The following is a 26,119-nucleotide window of genomic DNA, read 5'->3' as shown; positions in this document are numbered from 1 at the left end:
TCTTCAAATACGGTATCTGATAAGGCTTCCATTGGCTTGATTTCCACCAGAGGGCAGCATAAAAATAAAAAATGTAAATTAATATTTTTCTTTAAATAGTTTAATATTATCATCTTTCCCAGAAAATGCCAAAATATACCAAGTTGGCCAGATATTTTCTTACATGATCCTAGGAGTCCTTACGAGATTTGTGCCCACCTATACCATGCAATTCCTGATCACCAGACCCAGCGTTCCTTTGTTGGCCCCTCCCAAAAGCCAAACTTACTTCATCTCAGGACTTGGGTTTAACATTAACAGGATTCTGTTCCCACATCTGCTGGCCCCGATAAGTTGTTCCCGCCACAGCCCTTTCTACACAGGTTGATGAAAGTAAATAAAAGGCTGAACAAACAGCTTAATCGCTGGGAATTGCCTGAGTACACAGCGCTGATTGTAGCTGAGATGACTTCCCTGGAATGAAGGGCGAGAGTCCTGGAATTTAGCAGACATGGGGTATGCCTCACTGTTTTATATGGCCTTGAACCCATACACGTGCCTTCTGGCGCCTAACATTAGGCTACTCATAATTGTGTGTCTAAGACTCCTCTGCCTTGTAGATGATAAAGATTAAAGGAGTTGTGAAGAAAGTGGACAACATTGCCCCTGTAGCTCAAACTGTGTAAAAAATACCCAGTAATTACTCCTCGTTTGCCACTGGGAACGAGCACTGTTGTCCTGGTGTGTACTGTTGCTGATGATGTCATTGGACGCCATTTGACCGCTGCAGCATCACCGTTCTGAACTCCTTGCATCATGGCACCCAGGATATGAGTGCTGATGCCAGGAAAATGGGCGGTCATGCTGCAGCCTCTGATTGGCTGCAGCAGTCAGATGCCTTCCGATGACATCATCAGCAACAGTAAACACTAGGAGGACAGCGGGACTGCAGTGCTGGATCCCCATGGCAGTGGTGCAGCAAGTACTCCTCTTTTTGTTATTTTATCCGGACAACCTCTTTAAGACATCACTGGTGATTGACCGCAAACGGCTTTAGCATATTCAATGGGAAAACAGAATGAAAGCTCCAACACTTGTCACTTGGATTGCTAGAGCATGTAGAGCGTCATCCTACTGGGGTGATTCTATTTCTTCATTTTGCATGCCTGAGCGACGCAGGTGAATTTATCCTGAGTGACCCATTAGCTAGCGATTAGCAAAGAAGCTCTGGAATGCAATTTTAACTTGGAATATTACTAACGCTCTAAAGAATTAATCTTCTAACCACTATTACCCTTGTGGTAATCTGCTTTATTATTCCCCAAACTCCTTATTGCTCAGTCAACTATAGCAGTGAGAAGAACTTTGTAGTAAACTGTTCACAACTACTATCAAAGTAGACACTTGATCAACAGTATGGTTTGCTAGAACATTTGATGCTCTTTAGACTTAATATAAGTGGGAACCCATTTGAACAACAACCATGAAGGTTGTCAGGCTGGTGCCCATACTTACCTTGCTTCGTATTGGGCAACCATAATTTTTATACACTATTGCTTACTATCTTGAGTATCAGGTTCCATGATGTCTGCATGGGTGTCCTTTTTATAATCTTATCTACTTATTTTACAGAACAGCAGAACATTTATGAGATATGCATGGATCATTTTGTTCTAATTCAAGATGCTCACAGCTCTCTCCTACAAAGGTCACTGAATCCCCTCCAGTCTATTGTTTCCATGAGACTGTGCAGAACAGAACAGAAACTTTTTCTGATCTGAGGGCTGCATTGCCATACTGAATCCTTTTCAAGGGCCACAAGGGTATCTGAGATATTTATGGTATATCCTACGTATATGCCATAATCAAATTAATTTCCACTTCGAGGACTCCCACCTACTGGGAGAATGGGGTCTCCTTCCCCCACAATCAGCACTCCAGAGAGATGGAGACAATGCACGTGGCTCTCTCCATTGTAGATGATGGATGTCAAGGGAATGGCCTGGCATTTCATGTGTTGTTGGAAAACCTTAGTGTTCCTGGCCTTTGTTTGTCGACACTCACTTTTCACTGCTCTAAGTTGAGTTATACCATAAGAATACAATACCCATCTGTGACCTTTATTAAGTTATAGGCATAAATTGTTGGATTATACAGTACCTTAAAAACTAATACATCCTAGTGAAATGAGCCAGAGATCCGGTGGATGGACAGGGAGAGCGGTACAACCCAGGTAACTTGGGTCATGTGTAGGAGGTCGTCCCGGGTAGTACAATGACGGGTGAGCCTGAGCAAACACCCGGTCCCAGACATTGCCAATGTACAGCATATAGAGAGGTGAGGTGATTGGCCACAATCACATATTCAATTGGTCCAATATCTTCCTCCAACTGATTTATAGAACTTTTGACTGGTACACAAATATCTTTCACCAGCGTGTTCTGTCACAAGCCTTGATGGAAGGTTGCTTACCTGAATGCTGCGTCCCACAGCACAGATAGCGCGAAGCGAAGCTGGTCACATTTCTCTCAGAGTTGTGGAATTGCTTACCCATGTGCTCACCAACCATTCACCCAACGTCGCTCCCTTCATAGAGGATTCTGTTTCTGAAGGTATTAGTCAATGCTCCACTTCTGTGAACCAGAGACCAATGCAGAGTATCCACAGCAACTTACATCCCATCTTCTATCTGCGTCCTTCTTCAGACACTCCTTCTGCAACTCCAGCCATAGACCTACGGCTTTACTATATATCCGCAACTCGTTCTTGCTAGAGAAACTCCTTCAACCTCACTATGTGCCTTTTTGTTAAAGAAACAATATTTCATTTTACATCTTATACAAATTAAGAAAACAATTAAAGCAAATAACAGCACTAGACAAACTATAACTAAGGAGAGCACTGGGCATCCCCCCCATTCAGAAGGCTAAATAGACAATATTTACCTGCTGTGTATTTGGTGCCATTTTTCCGGGACGGAATCCCCCACAAAGTAAGTTGAATTAGATTTTACAAATGTTAGGAGCAAAAAAAAAAGTTTAGGGTCAAAAAGTTGAAATAAAGTTTACTTTGAACGTGTTACATATATTGAAGCACTTTTTTTTCATTCTGTACATAAAACGTAAGGCACGCGAAACAGTCTGGGATTCCTTCTAAAAAGTGACCTAAAGAGCCATTGCATATTCTGGATTCCCCTGATCAGAACTGTCCCTCATCACCCTAAAATGATTTCCCAATATGAGCTGCTGACAGAGCAGAGGTCTCTGCTGAATAGGACTTTGTATACTCTGAAAGGAGGCTTGTTATTCCATTAAAATAAAGCGATACCTGTTCTCCCTTCCCCCACTCCATGCCATCACCGGCTCGGCTCCCCTCCTCTGCATTCCTCTGTCTCTCAGCTCTCTGCAATTCTTTCTTGATAGATAGAAGTTCCTTAAGTCTGTAATTACTTTTGGGAACAGTAATGGGCACCAGATCCCCCCCCCCCCCCACATAGGTTTGAAGAGTCTAGAGTCCAACTGTGCTGATTACGTATCGGTGATGGTTACAGTTGGAGTATTGGAAGACTTGTACATACAAAGTTACAGTAACTCTTTGTGGCTGCATGCTTAATGCAGTGTTGAGCTCAGATTCGTCGTAGATTCCTTCCAATTGCTTAAATGCTGTTTTTTATTAGGTTGTGTGACGATTATGTTGGAGCCAGATTTGGGAGTGACGAGCCTATTGTCTATAAAAATGTCTAATAATAAAAACCCTTTGTGTCTCCTTAGGTTCGTAACCAGCACTGGAGTTTGATTATGGAAAGCGTCGTTCCATCAGACAAGGGCATATACACTTGTATTGTAGAAAATGAATACGGGTCAATCAATCATACGTACAGCCTTGATGTCATCGGTAAGTAACCGGCATCACAAAATTCAGCATTATCACATTGCTATCAGAAGCAACAAACCTTTCTGGAGAATGCACTGATAAATGTAGACCGCCTGACTGAATCATCTCTCCAGAACACGCCCGGGCTGGAATGTGCTTTTTGTTATGAGAACTTATGTTAAGCTGATTTGTTTCAATGTTTCGACTGGAGCACATGAATTATTTTGCTTCGTTTTCCATCAAAGTCAAAAACCATATTTTTTTTTTATTGGCCATGTATTGTGTTCATAGTAAGTGGTGCACACACATATATGACATTTATAGTGCCATTTATTGGTGTTTTTGATGTTTTTGGACCTGGAGTGTTGGAGTATAGGATAATAGAAACATGCAAAGCCTTGGGAGAAATGTTTCAGCAAGAATGACAGGTATGTGTGGACACGTCCTTCACACATATGAGTCAGAGGAAAGTACAGCTAGTACAGAAATGTCACAAAAATATAATATTTTCACCTTTTACAAAAACATGTTCCCAAAACTGGCACCAGCTGGCATAGTTTTATGACAAAGCCACACCCCAAGACTGGCACATTGGCACATGAAAAAAAAAGTGGTCAGACTGCGACCTTTTCTGCATCGGATCTACTCCAAAAAAACTTTTTGGGTGAATTGATCAATGCATTTGCGTAAGAAGGTTCCAAATTTTAACATGGCTGTCATCTGATCTAGATTGATGTACAGGCTGCTGTAAGATGCACCTACTGTATTAACAAATGGCCTTATCTGCACTACTACAGTCAATGGACAAGAAAGGCGCTTTTTTTCTTGAAAGAAGGCAGCCATATTTTTCGAATACCATACAACCATTTGAACCCGATGCACTGAAGCATTGGGACGTTCCCTCCCCTCCAAACTAGTCTGTATCCCTTTGGATAGATCCAAGTGATTATGTCAGGATGCTTCACTACCCGTTTATTCTATGACTTCCCAAATGTTAAACCTGACACACTATCACAGAGGGCGGCCAGGAGCCGAGGAGGAAAATTCCAAACAAGTCTCCAGGAATAGGTTCTCCTTCCTGCCAAACTGGACCCTGTAGTGCCATAGCTTAAACAGTAAATTAGGTAAATTCAGCACTGCTCTTGCACTTACACAAAGGGCTGCTTTGTATGAGACTAGATGGGTTTTTGGCATGCACATACACCATTTCAAGGTAAAGAAATAGCCTTGCCTTAATGAAAGTTATAAGTTTAAATCCAGCACGCTTAATGTCTTATGCAATTTTTGGCTTTCTTGCTGATGTCAAACTACACCTTCCATCATCTGCCTCTTACCTGCCAAACCTATTCCTACCCAATGCGCTAGTAGACTATGTCTGATTTTCCCACTTACACTACAGTTAATGTACAATACCTTAATTGGAGCAACTTTTTCAACTTTCACCAAATACTCCAACTCAAGTTACGGACCCTGCAAGCATTTTGTATTGTTTAAGAATATACTGTAATACATTGAATCTCTCACCTCCCTGTGAACTGTATTGTTCCAGTATTATAAGCTTTGCTTGCATTGTACAGTGATAAGGCCCATGTATTTTTAATTTTTTTTTACTATCATGGTGGAAGATGTAGGCAGAACCAGTCGAAAACGATAATGCATCTTCTGATTTTTTTCACGCGGCATGATAATGGACAGGCCAGGTGTACGGCTGTGGTACTCTTGCCAACGGGGTTTACATTAAACCTTTCCTGCATTTAATGCAGACAATGATTGATGGGATACAAGCTAAAGGTCTGATATTCTATATGATAAGTGGAATGAAGTAAAGAGTACAGTGTGCTGTAGATTTATGTGTGCTAGGAAGGCAAGAATCTGCAGGATGATATATAAAGATGGCTGAAGACGAGATTACTAGATGTTGACTTTGTGCGTGTTGTCCTGCCCTGACTTGCCTGTTTGGCAGGTGAGGGAGAAGTTGTTGACATACGTCGAGAATGGTTAGGTGAGCTGGAAGCTGAGACATGACTGTGCAGAGCTCAAGAAGCTGGAGGCATCTTGTGCACTGTGATTGTTGTCGCATGTACGATGGTAATGAGTGCCAAGAAAATACCAAGTGTAGTAGTAGTAGTAGTTTACTCTGATGTTGAACAGTAAAGCTAGAATTTAATTTGTTGTCCTTAAAGGTGCCCCTACACTATCCTTCCCAAAGTAATTGGATACCCGAGCAAGAATCAAAAGTAGTATTTATTTTCATATCTAACTCAATAGTGGGGCCTCTTTTGGCCCTAGTGGCATCGGATACTCTCTGTAGCATACTTTATACTAACGTCTGATCCACTTCAGCTGGTATTTCCCAACATTCACCATGTAAATATCTGGTGAGTTCTCTCAAAGATGATGGAAGCTGTTCATATTTCCTGACCCGATGTTACAGTCCCCCCTAAGATGTTCAATAGGATTCAAGTCGGGACTCTGTGCAGCCAGTCCAAACATGGAGCATCCATAATCTCAAACCATTGAAAACAGTCTTGGATTTGTGACAAGGATCTTGTTGGAAGTATGGCTGACCATTTCCAGAGTATTGCCACTTTTGTTAACACGGTATTGTCTTGAATGTCAAGGTACACCTCCGTGTTCATGGTTCTTGTCACTACAACCAACAGAGCGAGACCATGCCACATAAAACATCCCCAGACCGTAATGACACCTCCGCCATATCTAACTGTTGGCACAACACACTCAGGCAAAAGATGTTTCCCAGAAATCCTCCACACCCTGGTACATCCACCTGATTTGAAGCGATGGAGTAGCGTAATTTGTCACTTCATAGGATATTCTTCCATCACTCAACGGTCCAAAGACGTTGTTTTCTGCATTAGTGTAGATGAGCTGATGCATTGAGCTTCATGATGGACGGCTTATGTGCATAACCTATATATTGAATATATATATATATATATATATATATATATATATATATATATATATATATATATATATATATATATATATATATATATATATATATATATATATAGCATGTATTTCCCATCACAAACTATGGCTGCCCCCTACAAGGGTCTGCTTCTTAAGTAGCATGGCTTAGGACATGTGACATTCAAACAAGACATGATCCTTTCTACTGATAAGGGTGCCCAAATACTTTTTGTAGGCTAATGTAGGGCATTTAGCCAACCTTGTGACTTGCTAACAAGACATGATCCATTCTACTGATAGGGGTATCCAAAAACTTTTTGTAGGGTAATGTAGGGCATTTAGCCAATCTTCAATAGTTGTTGGCTAAAAGCTCCTCCGGCAACAGCTGTTGCTTCCAACTTCCCTACACACATGAATGCTCAATTTAGCTAGGTGTTCATGTGTTTCCCATGGACAGAGGTAGAGCAAGTCACCACCAGACTCCTGTGGCAGCGGCCTATCAACAGGGAGAACAAAAGGATTGGGTGTTGAAATTCAGTGTGTCCAGTCCTTCTCAGATGATGTCAGGGGAGTATGACTCCCATACATACAGAATAGTTCAGTCCCGCTGACTTTGGTTGGTTTAGATGACTTTCCCATAATGTGTATGTGGGCCTTTACAGTAGTTATCCCATTTGATTAAAAGTGCATTTTCACGGGTGAGTATCCCATACGATTTACGTGCGTTGGCAGATCCGCAGAAAAATAACCAATTGTTTTTAATGGGTGCGTTTTACATGGAAAATGCAGCATGCCCTATTTTTGGGCGATTCTGTTGAAGACTCGTCCATTCTTCCCTATGGGAGCAAAAAAAAATAAAAAATTGCATTGTGCTCACCTGTACATGCAAGTGCAATGCGTTTTTGCTTCCATAGGAAATAATGGGCAATTTTCATGTACCCATGCAAAGGCACCCTTAGGTGGCCTTTTATTTTCACCTTCAATCATTGAGTTCTAGTAAAAGCACTAAAGTGTAAATCGCAAATTTTTTAAACACGCAGAATAAGGCTGGTGATGAGCACAGAGAATATAGGGCATTATGCAGATCACATCGCATACTGAGAAATGTACCGTACATTGTAATATTCGCTGAGATCACTCTAATTGCTGGAGGTATGCATTGCAATATCTTGAATCACACATTTCATAGGCGCTCTTTAAAAGACATCGAGAGTCTGCTGACCAGGACAGTTTCTGGCCCTTTTATTGGTGATGTCCTAGCTTGGCCTAAGAAGACTTCCCTTGCTGGCCCCATTGCCCGATGTGCTTCTAGGGCAAAGGAAATGAAATCCTGCTGCTGAGCTCTGAAACCCAAAGCTCGGCAAGTGAAGGAAAAGCAAGAAAGTAAGACTTATAATAACACCGTGGCTGCTCCCACAGGAGGCAAAGAGAGGGTTGTGGGGGAGCTGTAAGGTTCCAATTATGCAGGATCATGTGCAGAAACCAGTCTTTTTTAACAAAGTCAACTTCCCACAAAATGTTTGAAGGAGAAATGAAAAGGAGCATAGATTCCAAGCCAGACTGCATTAAGCACAGCTTTCCAGCACTCACCAGCAGAGAGGAATTTGGTGGAGCAAGCACACTTGAAACCTGTTTGTGAAGGAACGGATAAGGGCACTCAAAGGATGTTGTGCCTTGATATAGAAAATCCGCTGCACATGGTTATAGAAAATGATTTCTAAAACTGAGCCCTTGCTTGCCATAGGGAAGGGAGGGGAGGTGGAAGCTTAACAAAGAACATTATGCTCTTTGTTCTTAAAAACACTTCAGTCCCGAAGCGAACAGACAAAAATATTTACATTTCTTTATTTCGGTCTTAACAACATTTGGGGGGAAAACGAAGAATATTAATTACCCTGTCAGAGTTTCTTTTTGGAGGCTTGGAAGAAATTGAGCAATTGGGATGAAACGCTTGCAAAGTTGTGACATGGAACCAATCAATGGTGGTGGCTAAGCTTCATGTTTCTAATACAGTCTATTGATCATTTAAATTGGACCGTTATAGAGAATGCTATCATACAAGGTGCCATAGAATGTAAGAAAATGGAGTGAGAAAAAAGTTTCAAGGATGTTCATTTCAGATCAATCGTCTTGAGGCAATTCCACTAAAAAGCATTGAAATTAGAGATGAGCGACCGTACTCATTAAGGGACAATACTCAAGCGAGTATCGTCCTTTTCGAGTACCTGCCTACTCGTCCGCAAAGATTCGCGTGCCAGTGGGGGTGAGCGGTGGGTTGCGGGAGTGAGCAGGGGGAGCCGGGGGGGGGGGGGGGGGGGAGAGGGAGATCCACCCTCCCCTCCATCCCCCCCCGCCGGCACCCGAATCTTTGCGGGCGAGCAGGCAGGTACTCGAAAAGGACGACACTCGCTTAAGTATCTGACCTTAACGAGTACGCTTGCTCATCTCTAATTGAAATATTTTTGCAACAAAATGCACTATTAAGGAATCGTATGATACAGAGATGTAGCTAATATTGTGTGTCTAAAAGCTCCCATGTTGGGGATATTATACTGTTTTTTTTCATTGCATTTGTAGTTTCATGCAGAAACTCTTACATCTGTACATTTTAAGTCTGCCTGTACACATCTGCTCTGATGTTGGGCTAAACAATGGGAACATGAAAACAATTTCCGTGAAAGTCAACTTTTGTGTTGGCTGCTATTTATAAGTTGATTATAATATGGCTCTAGTTATCAGAGGGTTAATGAAATAGTTCCGCTGCTAAAATGTTGTCCAGGAAAGGATACTGACATAGTTTAGGCTAGGCTCATGATTGCAGCTTTGATAGTGCTGTAGGAGGCTCCACAGCTGTCTTTTGATCACCTTATTCGCGTTATGCTCAATGTCTTTTTTTAGACCAGAAAAAAGTTTTCTTCAACTCTTGTGCTTTTTAACCCCCCTTTTTTTTATTAAGGGGAACCTGTCACTTTTGCCCTGTGTATTTTTTTTTCTGTAGTGCTATGGCGTTTCAGATAAGCACACTTTGATGTTTGATTTGGAACTGAGCTCCGAGTCATGGAGGTAGGCTGAGCCAGCTTCTTCCCGACCCGCATCATGGAGAGTGACAGTCCTCTCCCAATGCACAAAGGAGAAGGGAGCTCTCGGTCTACATGACATGAGTAGGAAGACGCCGGTGTGGCCCGCCTCCATGACTCTAAATTAATTTAAGTCAAACGTCAAAATGTGTTTGTTTGGATACATCGCACTATTTCGGAATAAAACATACACAGGGGCATGGTGCATACCTGTCCCGAGTTCTTGCTGCCCATGGTGTGGGCAGCATGAACCTGTTAGAAGATTTCCTCTAAAACTATATATTGGGTATAATGCTGGGAGAAGGGGGCTGGTGCCTATACATGGCCCAAAATTGCTGCTCAGTACAACAGTTGGGAAATAATTAGGCTAGTTGGTCCTTTTGACAATTGGTGCCAGGGGCTTACAAAGCAGAATAAGGGTGTAGGTTATGGTTAATGCCAATCGGGGGAAAGCTTGGTGCTTGTAACACTATCCTCTTTCCGTGACTGGTGTACCATTTACACCCTTTTTGCATTTTTATCCTTGAAATGCCTATGGAGAAAAGTCATTTGCAGGTTCTCTCTACTTAATAGCATACAAGTAAGGGACAGTAATGATGGGCTAATTTTCCCAGGTGCCCAATAAGCATCCATAAAAAATTCCTATCTTCTATGGTATCGGATAGGCACCTTATCTCTTTCCACGAGCTGTCCACTGTCTGCTCTCAAATGATTGACACGAAACACAGGGATGGTAGAGGCGGAAGACGGGGATGAGTCATTTGTGCTTATTGAACTGTATAGAGAGCAGAAGGGAGGAGGGAAGCATAGACTCCACAGACACTGACCATAGCTAATAGTAAGTCACGGTTTACCATGTTATAGCTACTGAAATCACATCTCCACAGCTCAGTCTTGCTATACTCTTTAATACATGATGATTTCATGTTTGTGTGTGTGTGTATGTTAGAGAGCAGAACCTGCAGTTCTCTGTGTACAGTCTATAGAGCACAACACAGCAGCCAGGCTCCTCTCGCCAGTCCTGAGAGGATTGATAATCAGATGCATACCCTGCAAAGGGTAAAATACAGGATATAGGTATAGAATGGCCAGAAACAGTGTTCTTCCTTATGTATACACATGGCAGCATATTCTAAAAAGTTATCCGAAAAGTTAGCTACGCTTTAAGCGGAACATTTCAGGGGGCTATGTGACATTTTCTTTTTATAGTGCCCAGGATGATATTCAACTCCATTGCTTTATTTGTCTGGTTTAGGTGAACTGTATTGTAGCTTGTTTAACTTAATGGGTAGTAAAATGTAGACAGGCAATCATTTACCGTGACTTCAAAGGCAAAAATACAGTTTGATCAATATATCTTTTAAACCACACATCAGTCTCCTGTACTCTACATCAGTGCCTCAAATCCGGAGCAATCATTTTAAGATTCCTTTCCCTTTTTTTTCCCCTCCTTTCCTTCTATGCTTTAACTTACTGCAAGTTAAACAAGGTTGGTGCTTGTGCTGCGCCTGCCAGGATTACGTCAGCGTACCAATTCCCCACAGAGTGCCAGGGAGAGCAACCTGCATGAAAGCCGCCTTTGTTCCAGGGAGGTGTGCTGGCTTTACATGAGGCTGCTCTCTGGACGTCTGTTTGTGAAACAATTTATTGGAACATGGTATGTGTGTGTGTGTAAGACGCTCCCAGAGATTGGATACGCTTCGCTCTTTAACACCTTGCTTGCCAGTGGAACGCAGAGAGCAATTAAAGATCAGTAGTACCAATATTTGAAAATGGGTTGCGAAGATTAAAATTAGAAAGTGTCAATCCCTTTTTACTCATCCACAATTATTACACATTTCCGCTCTTCTAATAACATTGAAAGTGTCAAAAGGTAATGTAGTTCCTTCACAACAAGTGAAGAAAGTTGCTGCAGGTGGGAAAACTTTTTTTTTTTTTGTACTTAGCAAATATTTTTGAAGAATAACCTCTGGCCAGTAATATTGTGAAAGTTGATTTTCGACATAATGAACTGAGATAGCATTCAAGGAAACATTGGTTATCGGATGAATTTGGCAAGACATCGTAGGAGGCTTGGCAATGCTTGGCACACTATAAACACCATGCTTGCGTCTCAATAGGTCTTATTTACGAGTCGGAGTATTGTCTGGTTATCAAAAAGGTAGCTAACTTTGATTGTAACTCTGATTCGGGTTAATCTTTCCCCCCGTCGTGGATTCTAGAACAACACAGGTTAATTGGAACACTCCCTGCCACAGGTGGCATAAAAATCTTGGCATCCAAAAATATGGGCAGGGAATCCATGCCCCCTCTTTCTTCTGTGGCCTGTATAAACTAGCATGTTTTCTATTGTCCTCCTCCGGGCGGTATCATTTGAAGATTGAGTTTTTTTCCCTCCTCCCTCAACAATACTTACAAATACGCATCTCCCTCCCTTCCAGCTTGGCACTGATTTTGCTTCAGGGACCCTTGCCAGGAACTTAACGGGTTTACAGACTTGAGTTATTCCCCCCCCTCCTCCTCCATTGGCGTCTCTGCCCTTATTTATTTTATAACATATATTACTGAACATATATGCTTGTGGTGTGAATGTGTGATCTCTTGTCGAAGGTCCTTAAATACACTTTACACACTTAATGTATCACAGTCTTACAATAGACATGTTGTTACACACATTCTTCTCCCATCAAAGGATCTCATTTTCGTAGGGTCACACGGGTCCAGATCTAAATTGTAATGCTTTGTGTACCTATGTATGCTTTATATTACGTTTACATTTTGTTGATGAGATCCATAAGCATTTAATGGGTATTATGTTCCTAATGTACAGTTTTAATAGCAATAGTCCTTTAAAAGAGTTTTTTTGGGGACTCCGAAATTGTGACCATTTGTTTCAGCTTGGAACGGTTTTCTTTTTGTTGCCTTCCTTTGTAAGCACTGTACAGTACGGATGTGTGTGCATGTATTCCACTGTAGCACAATCTATGGCTCCAAATGTAAATCTCAAAGGAGACACTTTAAGGGCATGCAAGCAGGGGCGTAACTATAGAGGATGCAGGGGATGCCGTTGCACCCGGGCCCAGGAGCCTTAGGGGGCCCATAAGGCCTCTCTTCTCCATATAGGGAGCCCAGTACTATGAATAAAACATTATAGTTGGGGGTTATAGTTGTTACAGGTTTTGCATTGGGGCCCAGAAGCTTCAAGTTATGCCTCTGTGCAGCATGGTTTAGGTATGGGTACGGGTACAGATACAGATAAAGGGGGGCCCAGCTCACCTTTTGCATCAGGGCCCTTGAGCCTTTAGTTACACCCCTGCATGCAAGTATTCCAAAAGTTCATCTTGTATGGTACCAGGATTGCAATGAACATGGCTTGGGTCAAATAGACTCAATGTTACCACACAAGAATTAAATAATACATGTACATAAGACATGTTTGCATGTTTTGAGGCAAAATATGACCCCTTATTTTAACAGTACTGGTGTATTCTCTAGTCTGCTCCTATAGAAGGGAGTCTTGTGTTTCTTTAATAACCCAACAGAGCGCCCCCTTCTCTGTTCTATTATTTTCTCAACAGAGCGTTCCTCTCATCGGCCAATACTACAGGCAGGCCTCCCAGCCAACACAACTGCCGTCGTAGGAGGAGATGCAGAATTTGTGTGCAAGGTATACAGTGATGCCCAACCCCATATTCGGTGGGTGAGATATGTAGAGAAGAATGGAAGCCGATATGGAGTAGACGGGATCCCGTATATGAAGGTTTTGAAAGTAAGAACATACCAAAGATATACAAGCTGATAAATTCTTGATTAATGGCAGCATATAAATAGGTATTAGGGCTCCTACCCACTTGGTTTTTTTTAATGCAATTGTCAATGGGACTTTCTAGTGTTAAAAATGCATTGCACAAAAATCGCAAAGCACCAACTTGTGATGCGTTTTTAACTTTAGAAAAGGGTATGTTGCCAGAGTACCCCGCTAATTGTACTTGTAAACTGAATGGATTTGTATAGAGAGAAGACAGCTCCATTCCCACTGCAGTGGCTAGGCTTGGTATTGCAGGACAAATTCCCATTTATTTCAATAGGAACTTTGCCTGCAATACTAAGCCTCACCACTTCAGCGTGAACGGAGCTGTCTGCTTCCTGCAGAAATCCACTCCCAGAAAACAGTATTAAAGGAAGTCTGTCATGAAATTAACACTACTACTAACTATTAGTGCTGTCAGCTCATTGCTCAGACGAGGAGGGGCATCATACTATGATTTCTTTCAACAAAGTTTCCATTACTGAGAAATCTTTATTATTCTGCCCCATACACTGTATGCAAATGTGCCTGAGACCAACCAATGGACGGACCGCTCGGCTCCGACTCATCGTGTGCGTCGGCTCTCTGCCTTCTTCAACCCCTTCCATTTCTTAATGATTGATAGCTCTCTTCTGCAATCATTAAGCAAGGAAATGAGCTGAGGAAGACCAAGAGTAAAAGCACTGGCCGAGTTCGAGTCAAGTGGCCCACCCATCAGACGGTCTTGGGCTTGTTTTTCATATAGCGTACAGGGCAAAAGAATAATTTCTCCATGATGTAAGCGCTGGCAGAAGAATTCATGGTATGATGCCCCTCCACACCTAAGCGCTGATATCACAGCGTTAATACTTAATAGGGTTAATTTCACAATAGACTTCCTTTAACGGTTCAACATATGGGGGATACATACTGTAAAACCCCTTTTAAGTTTATCATATTCATTTATGGATTATGCACAATATGTAAACATTATTGGCAATTTAGCCTGGGTAACAAAGAGGAAAGTTTGGTAGAAAATGATAGCAAATTCATAAAAGTAGTCTACAGGCTACCACACTCTAGCCTTCTTTAATGATCATGTTGCATAATACTTTATAAAATATACTTCCATTGGTACCATATCCTATAGTCAACAGCTCTATGTTTTTCTTCCTGGATCACCTACCCGTGTTTAGCACTCAGGAATAAACAGTTCTAGTGCTGAGGTGCTGAATCTGTACAATGTGACAGAAGCAGATGCTGGCGAATATATTTGTACAGTCTCCAATTATATTGGAGAGGCCAACAAGTCAGCCTGGCTCACAGTGGAGAAGAAAGAACCAGGTAACGTCTCCTGCCATCGCACATGGGCTGCAATGGGCTCTTGGTGCTTTTGGCAAAGGTGGCGTTTGACAAAATCTGGAGATGGTGTTATGCCGTACTTAGTTGCGGCCATGGAAAAATACCCACTGACTAAAGGATTTCACAAGAGTCTAATCCCTTCGATCCCTTCTGCTTTCTCCTAACATCTTGGTACCCCACCACATCTGTTACCCATTCTTCCTTCTTTTTCTATTCCCTGATAGTCAAACACATTGGAGGTGAACCTTGATTTGTAAAAGTGCAACCTATTTACCAAGAAAGAAGCGCTTCTGCTAATGAGGTCATTGATCTCTATGAAATTGATAGGTTGTTCCTTTACGAATGTTGGCTTAACCAATTACTGGCTGACTCCAGTTATGAAAGTGCTGGAGATACAGTAAATACATATGAGCTGAACATCCAGCTACAGTTTCGATATTTGTGGATAAGTATGAAGCCGAAGTATAGTAGCCGTCCCCCTTAACTCGTACTAGAAGATGAAATCCTTTCTCGTGGGTGTGATTGTTTTCCATGTTCTGTGATTGCATTGCATGCATAAATGGTGGTAATTCCTGGTGAAGGGCAATGTGCATTAATCTGCAGTCTGTGTTCTCATAATGTTTTCATGGTGGCTTTTGGTGTGTTGGGTCTTTTGGAGAAGGTCTTTGTGGTAAGCAAAGGAGATCCTCAAAGGTTGATGTGCCTCTCCAAGGCTTGAGACATCTCCTAAGCATGTTCCACGTGTTTCCTTTTCTCATGGGGTATTGCTTTTCTTCTCTTTTTTTGCCATCGTTCTCTTCTAGGCTGCCGGTGTTAACATTACGGATGAAGAGATAGAAGTCTTATATGTCAGAAATGTTTCTTTTGAGGATGCTGGGGAATATACTTGTATAGCTGGAAATTCCATTGGGATTTCTCAACACTCTGCCTGGTTGACGGTTCTGCCAGGTATTATCCTCCTGTCTTGGGTTTCTGTCTTTCTCTCTTCTGTTGCTGGGGTAAGCCATGAACACTGCTCCTGTCCAAGGAAACCAATATAAATAATGCAAGGAAAAACTAGTGATACATTTTATAGTCGTTGTACTAAGAAGGAAGCTGTACACTTCGTGAACAGAACTTTTATCACTATGATGGGGATATGGAGCTGTGCAGCAATCTTTACCTCTGCATCTACTTTTCTAGTTCCCGAATTGCATTGCATGGACTCTTTGTGCAGTCGGGGACAAGATGTTTTTTCATCTGTTGTGTTTTTACCCCTTTTTTCGCTGTTAAGAAAGGGTTTCGACCACAACGGACAAAACATCTCTGGTGTACAGGTCTCTTCTCTCCTTTCTTTTGCTGTCCGGTCTCTTAAGACTTTTCATTCTGTTTTTTCTTTTTTCCTTTCCTGCTGCTATTTTTACTTTGGGGGACAAACAGCTACTTGAAATAGAAAGGTAATGTCCCCCATTACAATGCTGGTTACCTTTTGTTTAACTGCTGGACAAGTCTGTGAGGTGGACGAATGCGCGAGTATGATTGTGGGTAGCATTAAAGATTATGGCCAAATCCTACAATCCTATAGGATAACAATTTCCATGATACTTAATACCTTGGGGCGTAGCTAAAGACTCATCGACCCTGGTGCAAAAGTTTATCTTGGGGCCCCCCAACTTCTCTTAACCCCTTAACGCAGAGGTATAACTTGAAGCTTCTAGGCCCCAATGCAAAATCTGTAACAGGGCTCCCAACTAGAATGCTTTATTCATAGTACTGGGCTCCCTATATGGAGAAGAGAGGCCTTATGGGCCACTAGGGCTCTTGGGCCTGGGTGCAACCGCATCCCCTATAGTTACACCAGTGGCTTGAGCTGGTCTTTCACTCACATTTACAGTTTTTCATTCCTGTAGTCTTTCATTTGTCCGTCATCTAGTTGCTTTTCTGTGAAAACCATAGACTGATGTCAAATCAGGTCAAAGTGTAGCACGTCACCACCTTGTATTGCCCTCTGCTGGGCATTATCTCTGCCAGTACTAGTAATGCGTGAATGCACTGTACACGTAAAACAAGCATTGCTTAATATCTAGGTTCCCGGATCTGGATATCAGGTGTTCATGCTGTGCATTTGTAATGTTCGTAGTCTGCACAGTAATTCAGAGTAAGAAACATTTGCTGCTTTCGAGATGCTTTAGTAATTTATTTTTGTAAAGTGAAATTTTAGGTTAGTTATTGATTTTTTTTTTTTTTTTTTCATTAGTCCGTCTTAATTCATTGCATACTATATGACCCCCTAAAAGATAGGAGTTGAATGTTGATGTATGTGTCTGAGAGTTTTATGAATGTAGAACGTCTCTAGAATGGTGAGTATTAACTATTTCATTTTGCTGGTACTCTAGCTCACTTGTCCACCGTACATCATTTTGCAGGTATAGAGCATCACGAAGAGCCCAATTCTTTGCCGTATTACATGGAAATTGGAATATACATTGGTGGAACCTTTTTTATCCTTGGTTTTATTGCAATTTGCCTTATATTCCATTATCTCAATGGAGCCAAAAAGAAGAAGGCTTTAATCGGCCCACCTGTAGTCCATAAGCTCAGCAAGCGAATTCCTCTACATCGTCAGGTAACAGAAAGTAGATAAAGAGTTCAAAAAACTTTATGCGCCGACAGCAGCTACCATGTGCAGTTACATAAATGACAGCCTTCTAATTTGGAAGTGCACCTCATCAGTGCTCATCCAGCCCCAACAGTTTGACATACATTAAAGGAGTTTTCTGGCCATTTACTATCGTTGACCTATCCTCAGAATAGGTCATCAATAGTTGATCGTTGGGGGTTGCCACTTGGGATCTCTGACAATCGGCTGACCTCCAGCTTGCTATAAGTACACCTGAGCCAGACATTTGTATCATGGTCACAGGCAGAAGTGTAATAGAAGGCATCACTCCCATTGATTTCAATGGGAACAAAGCCTTCTGTTATGCTTTTAGCTCTGCCCATGATGGGGAGGTCCAGCTCAGCTGCACTGACTGCTGGCCGGAGGACAGGCTAATTCGTGGGTGCTAATCAGCTATTGATAACCTATCCCGAGGATAGCTCAACAGGTTATGATCATGGATTAATGTCTTGGGCATGGCGCCCATTTGGTGTTCTAGTTGCTGACATAGATCTCCACTAAACAAGTCTTCTTTCTTGCATTACTTACCATTTTGTATAACATTTATTATGTAGTTTTACTCATCATATTATCGTATATTTCCAGTTTTTTGTAATTATTCTACTGGATTAGGGCTGAAAATGGTCTCTATATTTTAACATATCCTGTTGTAATACCTCATGCCCATAGGGAATATGAAGCTATTGCTAGTGATACATAGGATAGGGACAAGAAGGAAGCCAAGTAGATAGTTGTGTCGGTACTGGAGGTTGCAGGTTGCCAAATGAGTGTTTTCCGAGAGTTACAGGGACGTACTCTTGTGTGGGAATTAAAGGGTTTTTTCAGTACTAAACTAGTGATGACCTATCTTCAGCGCTTTACCACTTGCACCTTGCCACTAACTCCAGATTTGGTAATGCTATAAAAGTAGATGTCCATACTGGTATTATATGATATATATATATTATAATTATTATGAGGGTTGAAAGATAGACAAAAAAAAATAGTACAAAGTGGATCAGATATCACTAGTCTGTAATTAGCCTTAGCCTTTTGAATGTGGGGCAAATCCTAGCTGATCCAGCAAATGCAAATTAAAGATTAGTCTTTAAGGCTGGGTTCACACAGGGCGGATTTGCCGCGGAAATTCCGCGCGGAATTTCGCCGTGGCAAATCCACCCGTGGCCGCTAATCTCGGGATTAGCCAGCCATGTGGACGAGATTTCTCAGAAATCTCGTCCACACAGGACGCCCAATCCGCTGCAGTAAGTCCGGCTGAAGCCGCGGCTGCGGCCGCCGCAGCCGCGGTTTCAGAATATGCAGCCTGTCTGTTTACCTTTTCTTTCCGCCGCGGCCGCGCTCTCCTCTATGGGAGCGCCGGCCGCAGCGGAAGAGCGAGCGGCCGGGCCACTTCAAAGCCGCTGCGGGTTTTTCCGCGGCGGTTCTCCCGTCGGAAATCTCGCGGCTTCGGCTGCAGCCAAACCGCGGGATTTCCGACGGGAATACGCCCCGTGTGAACCCAGCCTTATTGTTACTCTTTACTGTTTGATAACAATTTTTTTGTAATTCTATGCTTATTGTGTTAAACATAACAAATAATTTTACTCCAGAATTTAAGGGGGTTCTCCAAGACTTTCACTATTGATGGCCTATCCTCAAGATAGGTGTTCAATAGATAAGTAGGTTCCACCACTAGGGATCTCCACTGATCAGCTGATTTCTGGTTCTGCTGTCAATGTGGTCAGCACTGGAAGCAGATTGTGCTATCAACATTGTAGCCGCCCAGTTTGGCACAGCTACCAATGACTTCAATGGGAGTTGTGTCTGCATTACCAAACCAGGCGGCTGCAATAACAGCAATGCTTTCAGTGCTATATGCATTGACAGCAATGCCAGGAATCTGCTGATCAGCAGGGATCCAGACCAGTAGACCCTTGCCGATTTGAATATTGATGACCGATCTTGAAGATAGGTCATAAATAGAAATGAGCGCGTGTACTCGTTAAGGACAGATACTGGAGAGAGTATCGTCCTTTTCGAGTACCTGCCTGCTCGCCTGCAAAGATTCGGGTGCCGGTGGGGGGAGGTGGCGGGGAGCTCTCTCCCTCTCTTTCTCCCCCCCACTCCCTCCTGCTCCCTCCCGCAACACAGCGCTCACCCCCGCCGGCACCCGAATCTTTGCGGGCGAGCAGGCAGGTACTCGAAAAGGACAATACTCGCTCCAGTATCTGTCCTTGATGAGTACACTCGCTCATCTCTAGTCATAAATCATAAAAGTCCTGGAGAACCCTTTTAGCAACATGTGCTTAGCCTGGCTGACTTCCATCTTGAATCTGAATGGCAAGTATATTGGTGTTCAGGTCGTTCCTAGTAATCTACTCATGCTGGGTAGATAAAGTATCTCTTGCACTGATGACGTTATAAAAGGTAGGTCCTCATATTTACCAAGAACGGACCTTTTACACCTCGTGAACACCAAACTACCCAACAGCAAGGGCTTCCTGGTTTGTTTTGGTAGTATGACAAGTAATGAAGTGCCAATTGGAGTTTTACAGCTATGCATTTCATCCTGCTGCATATAACCTTGAGTATGACCTTCACAACCCCATATTTAAAATGTCCCTATTGTATGATGAATTTTGCAATACCCAAGTAGTAGAACTGCAGAAGTTTGGGTTACTCTCAGATAGCTTTCTAATTTGCTATCATTTAAATTATATTTTTCTCTTTTAAAGGGCAGCAGTAACAGGTAATCTTAATATGAGTTGAAAATACCACATGTAATGCACACCAGTTTAACCAAGCAGATAGACCCTATAGCATAGCACATCTGAAACGCAAAGTTTTCCGATTAGCTATGAGCAGATGGGAAAAATAGAGCCAATCATGATGGTGCCGCAAAAGAAAACACATAACTAAAACAAAAAAGTTACATAGTACATGGCTCAAAAAATGTTTTAGTTTTTTTTAAACTCCAAGTCAAAGGCTGGGTTCACACAGTGCGGATTTGCCACGGTTTTGCCGCGGATTGTCGTTGCATATCCGCACTGCGGCAAAACCGCTGCGTTTGCAGTGCAATGCAGCACAAATGAGTTTTGCCAAAAAACTGTTCTCACGGTGCAGATTTTTTCTGCACAGCCGCAGTGTGGAAATGCAACTGTGGCGCGGTTTTCAAAGATGCAGCATGTTCATATTATGGTCTTTTCCGCAGCGCTTTTTTGTCCATAGACCTCTATGGACGCAGCCAAATCCGCGGCAAAAAGTAAAAAAGCGCTGCAGAAAAAAACGCTTGCGGGTTTTTTCCGCACGAAAATCCGCAAGCCCAAATTAACCTTTGAAGCGGTTTTGCCGCAGAAGCAGTCCTTCTACGGCAAAATCGCAACGGAAAAACCGCGGCAAATCCACCGTGTGTGAACCCAGCCTAAAGCTAGTTTTATTACCATCTCCCCGTTGCTACTATATGCCATAACATTATGATTTATGGAAGCCTGAGCTCTGGGACCAAGGTCAAATGAAGGAAGTACTGGAAGTAGTTGCTGTGCAGAGAAATACTATCATTTGGCCGGGGTCATGATGGTTGGACAATAGAAACAAGATGCCATCGCTTATCATTATGGGACTACCCAACAGCAAAAGCTTCTTGGTTTGTTTTTTTAGGATGAAAAGTAATAAAGGGCCAATTAAAGTTTTGCAGCCATGGATTTTGGGCTGCTTTCTATGACCTTTATAAATTACATACAGTTGAAGATCAGAGAGTCGTGGGCTATTTATTAACGCTAACATGGATTTTGCAATAGGCTCTGTTATTTTTCATGGCCGCCTTTTCTTCTAAGAGTAATACATGCATGCACATCTGCCCCCTTAAACCTAGTTTGCACATGGACAGCTGCCATTTTAGATTGCTTCTGTCTTATTGTCAAAGGGTATATATCACAGACCTCTTTCCACTTGCAGGTTTCGGCAGATTCCAGCTCTTCTATGAGTTCTACAACTCCACTGGTGAGGATCACAACGCGGCTCTTGTCCAGTGCTGACACTGTACTTCTACCAAATGTGTCCGAGTACGAGCTTCCCCATGATCCCAAGTGGGAATTTCCAAGAGACAAGTATGTATTTATACCATAGTCTTTGAATTATTACTGCAGGGTGATTGTGATATATTTTTTTTCTTTGTAAGCTCTGTATTCGATCTCCATATTTTTAGGTTTACTCTTTACATAGCCCACTTGCTGGTGATTTTACTAACTAGCAGGTCACTATAGAAGATTTCAGTAAATTTAATATGGCTTGAAATTACAAAAAAAATTGAATGTTCAAATCCCGCAGAAGTGGATTCCCGATGGCCTTGGTTTACACTACTGAAGTGCCGATGGGTAGTTTAGACGTAACCGGCCAATCACTAGCAACAAAGTTGACCTCACCACTGCAGCCAGTGATTGTCTGGAGACAGCTGTGTTCAAATATTCAGTCTGCACCCTATACTGTATGTAGATATGGCATCAACATAATGGACCTAATATTATTTTACCATTCTTATATTCCTATTGGTGACATTTAATGTTTTGAATAAAAGAGTAACTGTGCTTTCTAAAAACTTTTAACGTCATAGGAACATGTCAAAAGTTTTGATTGCTGGGAGTCCATTTATAGGTGCTCCCGCCAATCGCTTGAACGAGCCAGCTGAAGTGCTCATCCAAGTGCTATCACTGCTCTCTGGCTGAAGATGGGCTCAAGCAGTGATGGCGCTTGGGTGAGCACTTTAGGTGCAGGCATCAACATTTTTTACTTGTCCCTATCATACATTTTTAGCAATTACACAGTTACACTTTAATGATATTTCTGGAATTGCATTGCTTTACTTTCTTGACTCAACTGTATTACATTTTTTAAAATAATTTATATAGTTTGTTGGTATTTCCAATTCTGTCCGTTCAGTCATGTCCGACTCTTGGATACTCTGTAAGCCAGCCCTCTCCATGCTTCTATATTCTCTATGGCTGCTTTCAATTCCCGTATCCTCCTTGATGATGTCCAGCCAACGTGTGTCTTTTTTATCTTCCCCGTTCCCTTTTACCACCGACCGTTATAAGTAGTGTCTCTTTTACCAGCAAATTTGCCCTCAACGGGTGTCGAAAGTAAGTTGGTCTCTGTCTCGTGATCTTGCCTTCCAGGGACACCTCTGGGTTGATATGGTCCAGGACAGCTTTGTTAGTGACCCTAGCTGTATAGGTGATTCATAGAATTTTTTTTTCTCCAACACCACAGCTCAAAAGTTTCAATTTTTCTGCTATCCTCAATGTCCGCGTCTCACAGTCATATGTTGCATTCATGAAGATGATGGCTGTGATTAGCCTTCGTTAACCCTTGCACTTCCATATTGGGTCCATGCTCACCATGGCCGTACGTTCCAGTGCTAATTAATACTTTACCTCACCTGTCAAGCTGCCACTATGTTGGTATTACCTCAGACAGTCAAGTTAATCCCCAAAGGTCACAGTTTTAAGTGTGCCCTAAAAACATATCTCTTTAGGGAGGCACATCACATTCCCTAATCTAACTCTTCTCTGTTTATCCCTCTTCTACATTCTCCTTCAGAACCTAACACCCTACATCCCATTTTATCCCCCATACACTCTAATGCACTTCATATCTGTACATACAGAGATACCAGCTAATAAGAGGCGATTGCAGATGTATGTATACTGGCCTATTTGTATAAAAGATGGCTGGACCATTGTACAGAACAAGCACCCCTTTTTCTCCCATAGCTTTTAATCTCTTGTGAGCAGGACCCTCACTCCTGTTGTTTAAATTGTTTATTAGTTTAATATTCTATGTGTGTCTGATTTTTGTCTGTACATGTACCCTCTGATTTGTAACGTGCTGCGGAATATGTGGGCGATATATAAAAATAGATGATTATTATATTTCTAGCAGCTATCACATCTAAATTTTTGATTTTGTACTTACTTATGACTTTTTTGCTTTTCTTTAAACCTATAGGATGACGCTGGGTAAACCCCTTGGTGAGGGTTGTTTTGGCCAAGTGGTCATGGCTGAGGCAGTTGGGATTGACAAAGATCGGCCCAAGGAATCTGTAACAGTTGCTGTGAAGATGCTGAAAGGTAAAAGGAAGGGCCTGATGCTTTTTTCCCTCCCAATAGAGATACCAGGTCACATTCCTGACCCTATAGATAAATCAGCAGCTCTGACAGTATTGTTGCCCCTCATACAGCAGCTTTGTAAAGGCGTGTAATTTATAACTTCCCTCTTTTGAACTGAGCAACCCTTTTTGCCGCCATGTCTAAGTGTGATCCGTGGGTCCTGTCACTGCTTCTTGCCATTAAATTCTGTTTGCATGTCATTTTCCTTTTGGCCAAGTGTGCATGTATGTTTAATAGGGAGAAGTGTCTGGCTTATCTTCCTTGATTACAGAAGGATTGGGCATGTTGAATTCAACATGCCTGACCTTTTCTTCTTTTTTTCTCTCTGACATCTTCTGAATGAATGTCAACTGAACATCTCATACACATTAGATGGCTGTCCGGTTCCATTGAAAGCAGCAGTTCTAATGTGTATGGCAACCTTTATACAGCACTTGCCATTTTATTTTTTGAGGATTTTCTGTATTAAGGGATTTGCATTGTTGATATCAAATATTATGTAATCCATTCTAAAGACCAGATAAAGATGGTTTTTAATAAAACAAAACAAAACTTTAAATTGACAGCAAAACAGGGTTAGACACAGTAAGGACCGGCAGGACTGTTTTCCATCGTGGGGGCCGGCGGGGCTTCAGCAGAACATAAAGAGTCACTCACTGGTTTAGTAGCTGGTAGTGCAATTAAGCAGGGTGGGCATAGGGTTGATGGCAACTGGAAATCTCTAGACAAATGTTTGGTCACACGCCTTGCCCAGTCCTCGGCCCTTTGGTGTAGCATCAAGGGATGGCTTTCACTCCGTACTTGAAGTGAAACATAGAACTTTATTAATGAAGAAGTAAGCTTTTCTATTGTGGCTTAGGAACCAGAGATAAGAGGCACTTGTGTATGCTGTGTACTCAGTCAGTAATTATTCAACCTAGAGCATATGTCAAACTCGGTCAACTATCATTTGTTTTCTTCCACCTGTTCATGGTACGAAAGCTCCATAAGGCATGGACAGAGGTTATTGCTATAGTATAGAGTCTAGAATATAGCAATAACCTCTGTCCATGACTCACTGAGCTTTCGGGCCATGCACAGGTGGAAGAAAACTAATGATATTCATGAGTTTGCACCACTGACCTAGAGAATGGGCACACCTAGACTCGAACTCGGCATAGCTGTATCAACCCATGACAACTGGACAGAACTCTGTTCTCTTTTACATTAGCGCCTTTCTCTTTCCACACTTCCAGATGTGAAGCACCTTTTTATAGTCACCAGGTTTTGCCATACAACACCAAAAACCCACCTTTTCCTAATGGCATGCAAGCTCCTCCCCACCGAGGTGCCAAGAGTACAACAATCTTTGACTTTGCTCATATTTTGGTTATGTTTGTAATCAGATGAAATAAAAATAAAAGATCAGGACTAGAGATGAGCGAGTATACTCGCTAAGGCACATTACTCGAGCGAGTAGTGCCTTAGCCGAGTATCTCCCCGCTCGTCTCTAAAGATTCGGCGGCCGGCGGGGGACAGGGAGTGGTGGGGAGGAACGGAGGGGAGATCTCTCCCCCCCCCCCCCCCCCCGCGCTCCCCGCCGCAACTCACCTGTCACCCGCGCCGGCCCCCGAATCTTTAGAGATGAGCGGGGAGATACTCGGCTAAGGCACTACTCGCTCGAGTAATGTGCCTTAGCGAGTATACTCGCTCATCTCTAATCAGGACCGAACTGGTCACCTCTTTACAAAACATAAAGTGTTAAAGAGAAACAAACGTTTTTGTGCTAAATGGTTGCATATGCAGACCTAATGGTGCAATGCCACTAATGTGAATACAAATGTATATATAATTTTTTTTTTCTTCATGTAAGTGTATAATTTTGGGCTGGATCTTTGCCATTTATTGAGTTACATGTGATAGTTATATACTGTAATAATATTTACCTATTTTAACCCATCCAGATGATGCTACTGAGAAAGACCTGGCAGACCTGGTCTCTGAGATGGAGATGATGAAAATGATTGGAAAGCATAAGAACATCATTAACTTGCTGGGTGCATGCACCCAAGGAGGTAAGTAGCGTTAGACAACAAAAGGTCTTTAATTTTGTCACTAGTAATGAAAGGAATTGTTGAAGATGATTGGGTCACCACTGGGAGAAAGAGAAAGAACGCCTTGCCTTAGGAGAAGAAGTTCACCCCTTAATGACCACCCGCTGCAAGCACTAAATACATGCGGCATTTGGAATGTAGCCTTTCAGTTTTACCTCCGTCCTGTTATTAGCATAGAATCTAATTATTGAGATAAGCGCCTGTCTGCC

General features: G+C 42.2%; 1 protein-coding gene across 5 annotated transcripts in view; it reads left to right on the top strand.

Annotated features, from left to right (window-relative positions):
- Positions 1–26,119, top strand: part of FGFR2 (fibroblast growth factor receptor 2) — an 81,553-nt gene that overhangs the window by 46,387 nt on the left and 9,047 nt on the right. For 2 of the 5 annotated variants that reach the window (XM_066600854.1, XM_066600859.1), the window contains 7 exons: positions 3,750–3,873; positions 13,445–13,635; positions 14,850–14,997; positions 17,421–17,627; positions 21,609–21,759; positions 23,657–23,778; positions 25,761–25,871. In XM_066600854.1, coding sequence (XP_066456951.1) covers positions 3,750–3,873; positions 13,445–13,635; positions 14,850–14,997; positions 17,421–17,627; positions 21,609–21,759; positions 23,657–23,778; positions 25,761–25,871 — 1,054 coding nt within the window. Of the gene's footprint in view, positions 1–3,749; positions 3,874–13,444; positions 13,636–14,849; positions 14,998–15,818; positions 15,964–17,420; positions 17,628–21,607; positions 21,760–23,656; positions 23,779–25,760; positions 25,872–26,119 lie in introns of all 5 variants that reach the window. The other 3 variants (XM_066600858.1, XM_066600855.1, XM_066600857.1) reach the window with 3 other exon arrangements.

Source organism: Eleutherodactylus coqui, chromosome 4, assembly GCF_035609145.1.
Source record: "Eleutherodactylus coqui strain aEleCoq1 chromosome 4, aEleCoq1.hap1, whole genome shotgun sequence".
Classification (NCBI taxonomy): domain Eukaryota; kingdom Metazoa; phylum Chordata; class Amphibia; order Anura; family Eleutherodactylidae; genus Eleutherodactylus; species Eleutherodactylus coqui.
Note: the sequence above shows the minus strand (reverse complement) of the source record. Positions and strands in the feature narration are given on the sequence as shown.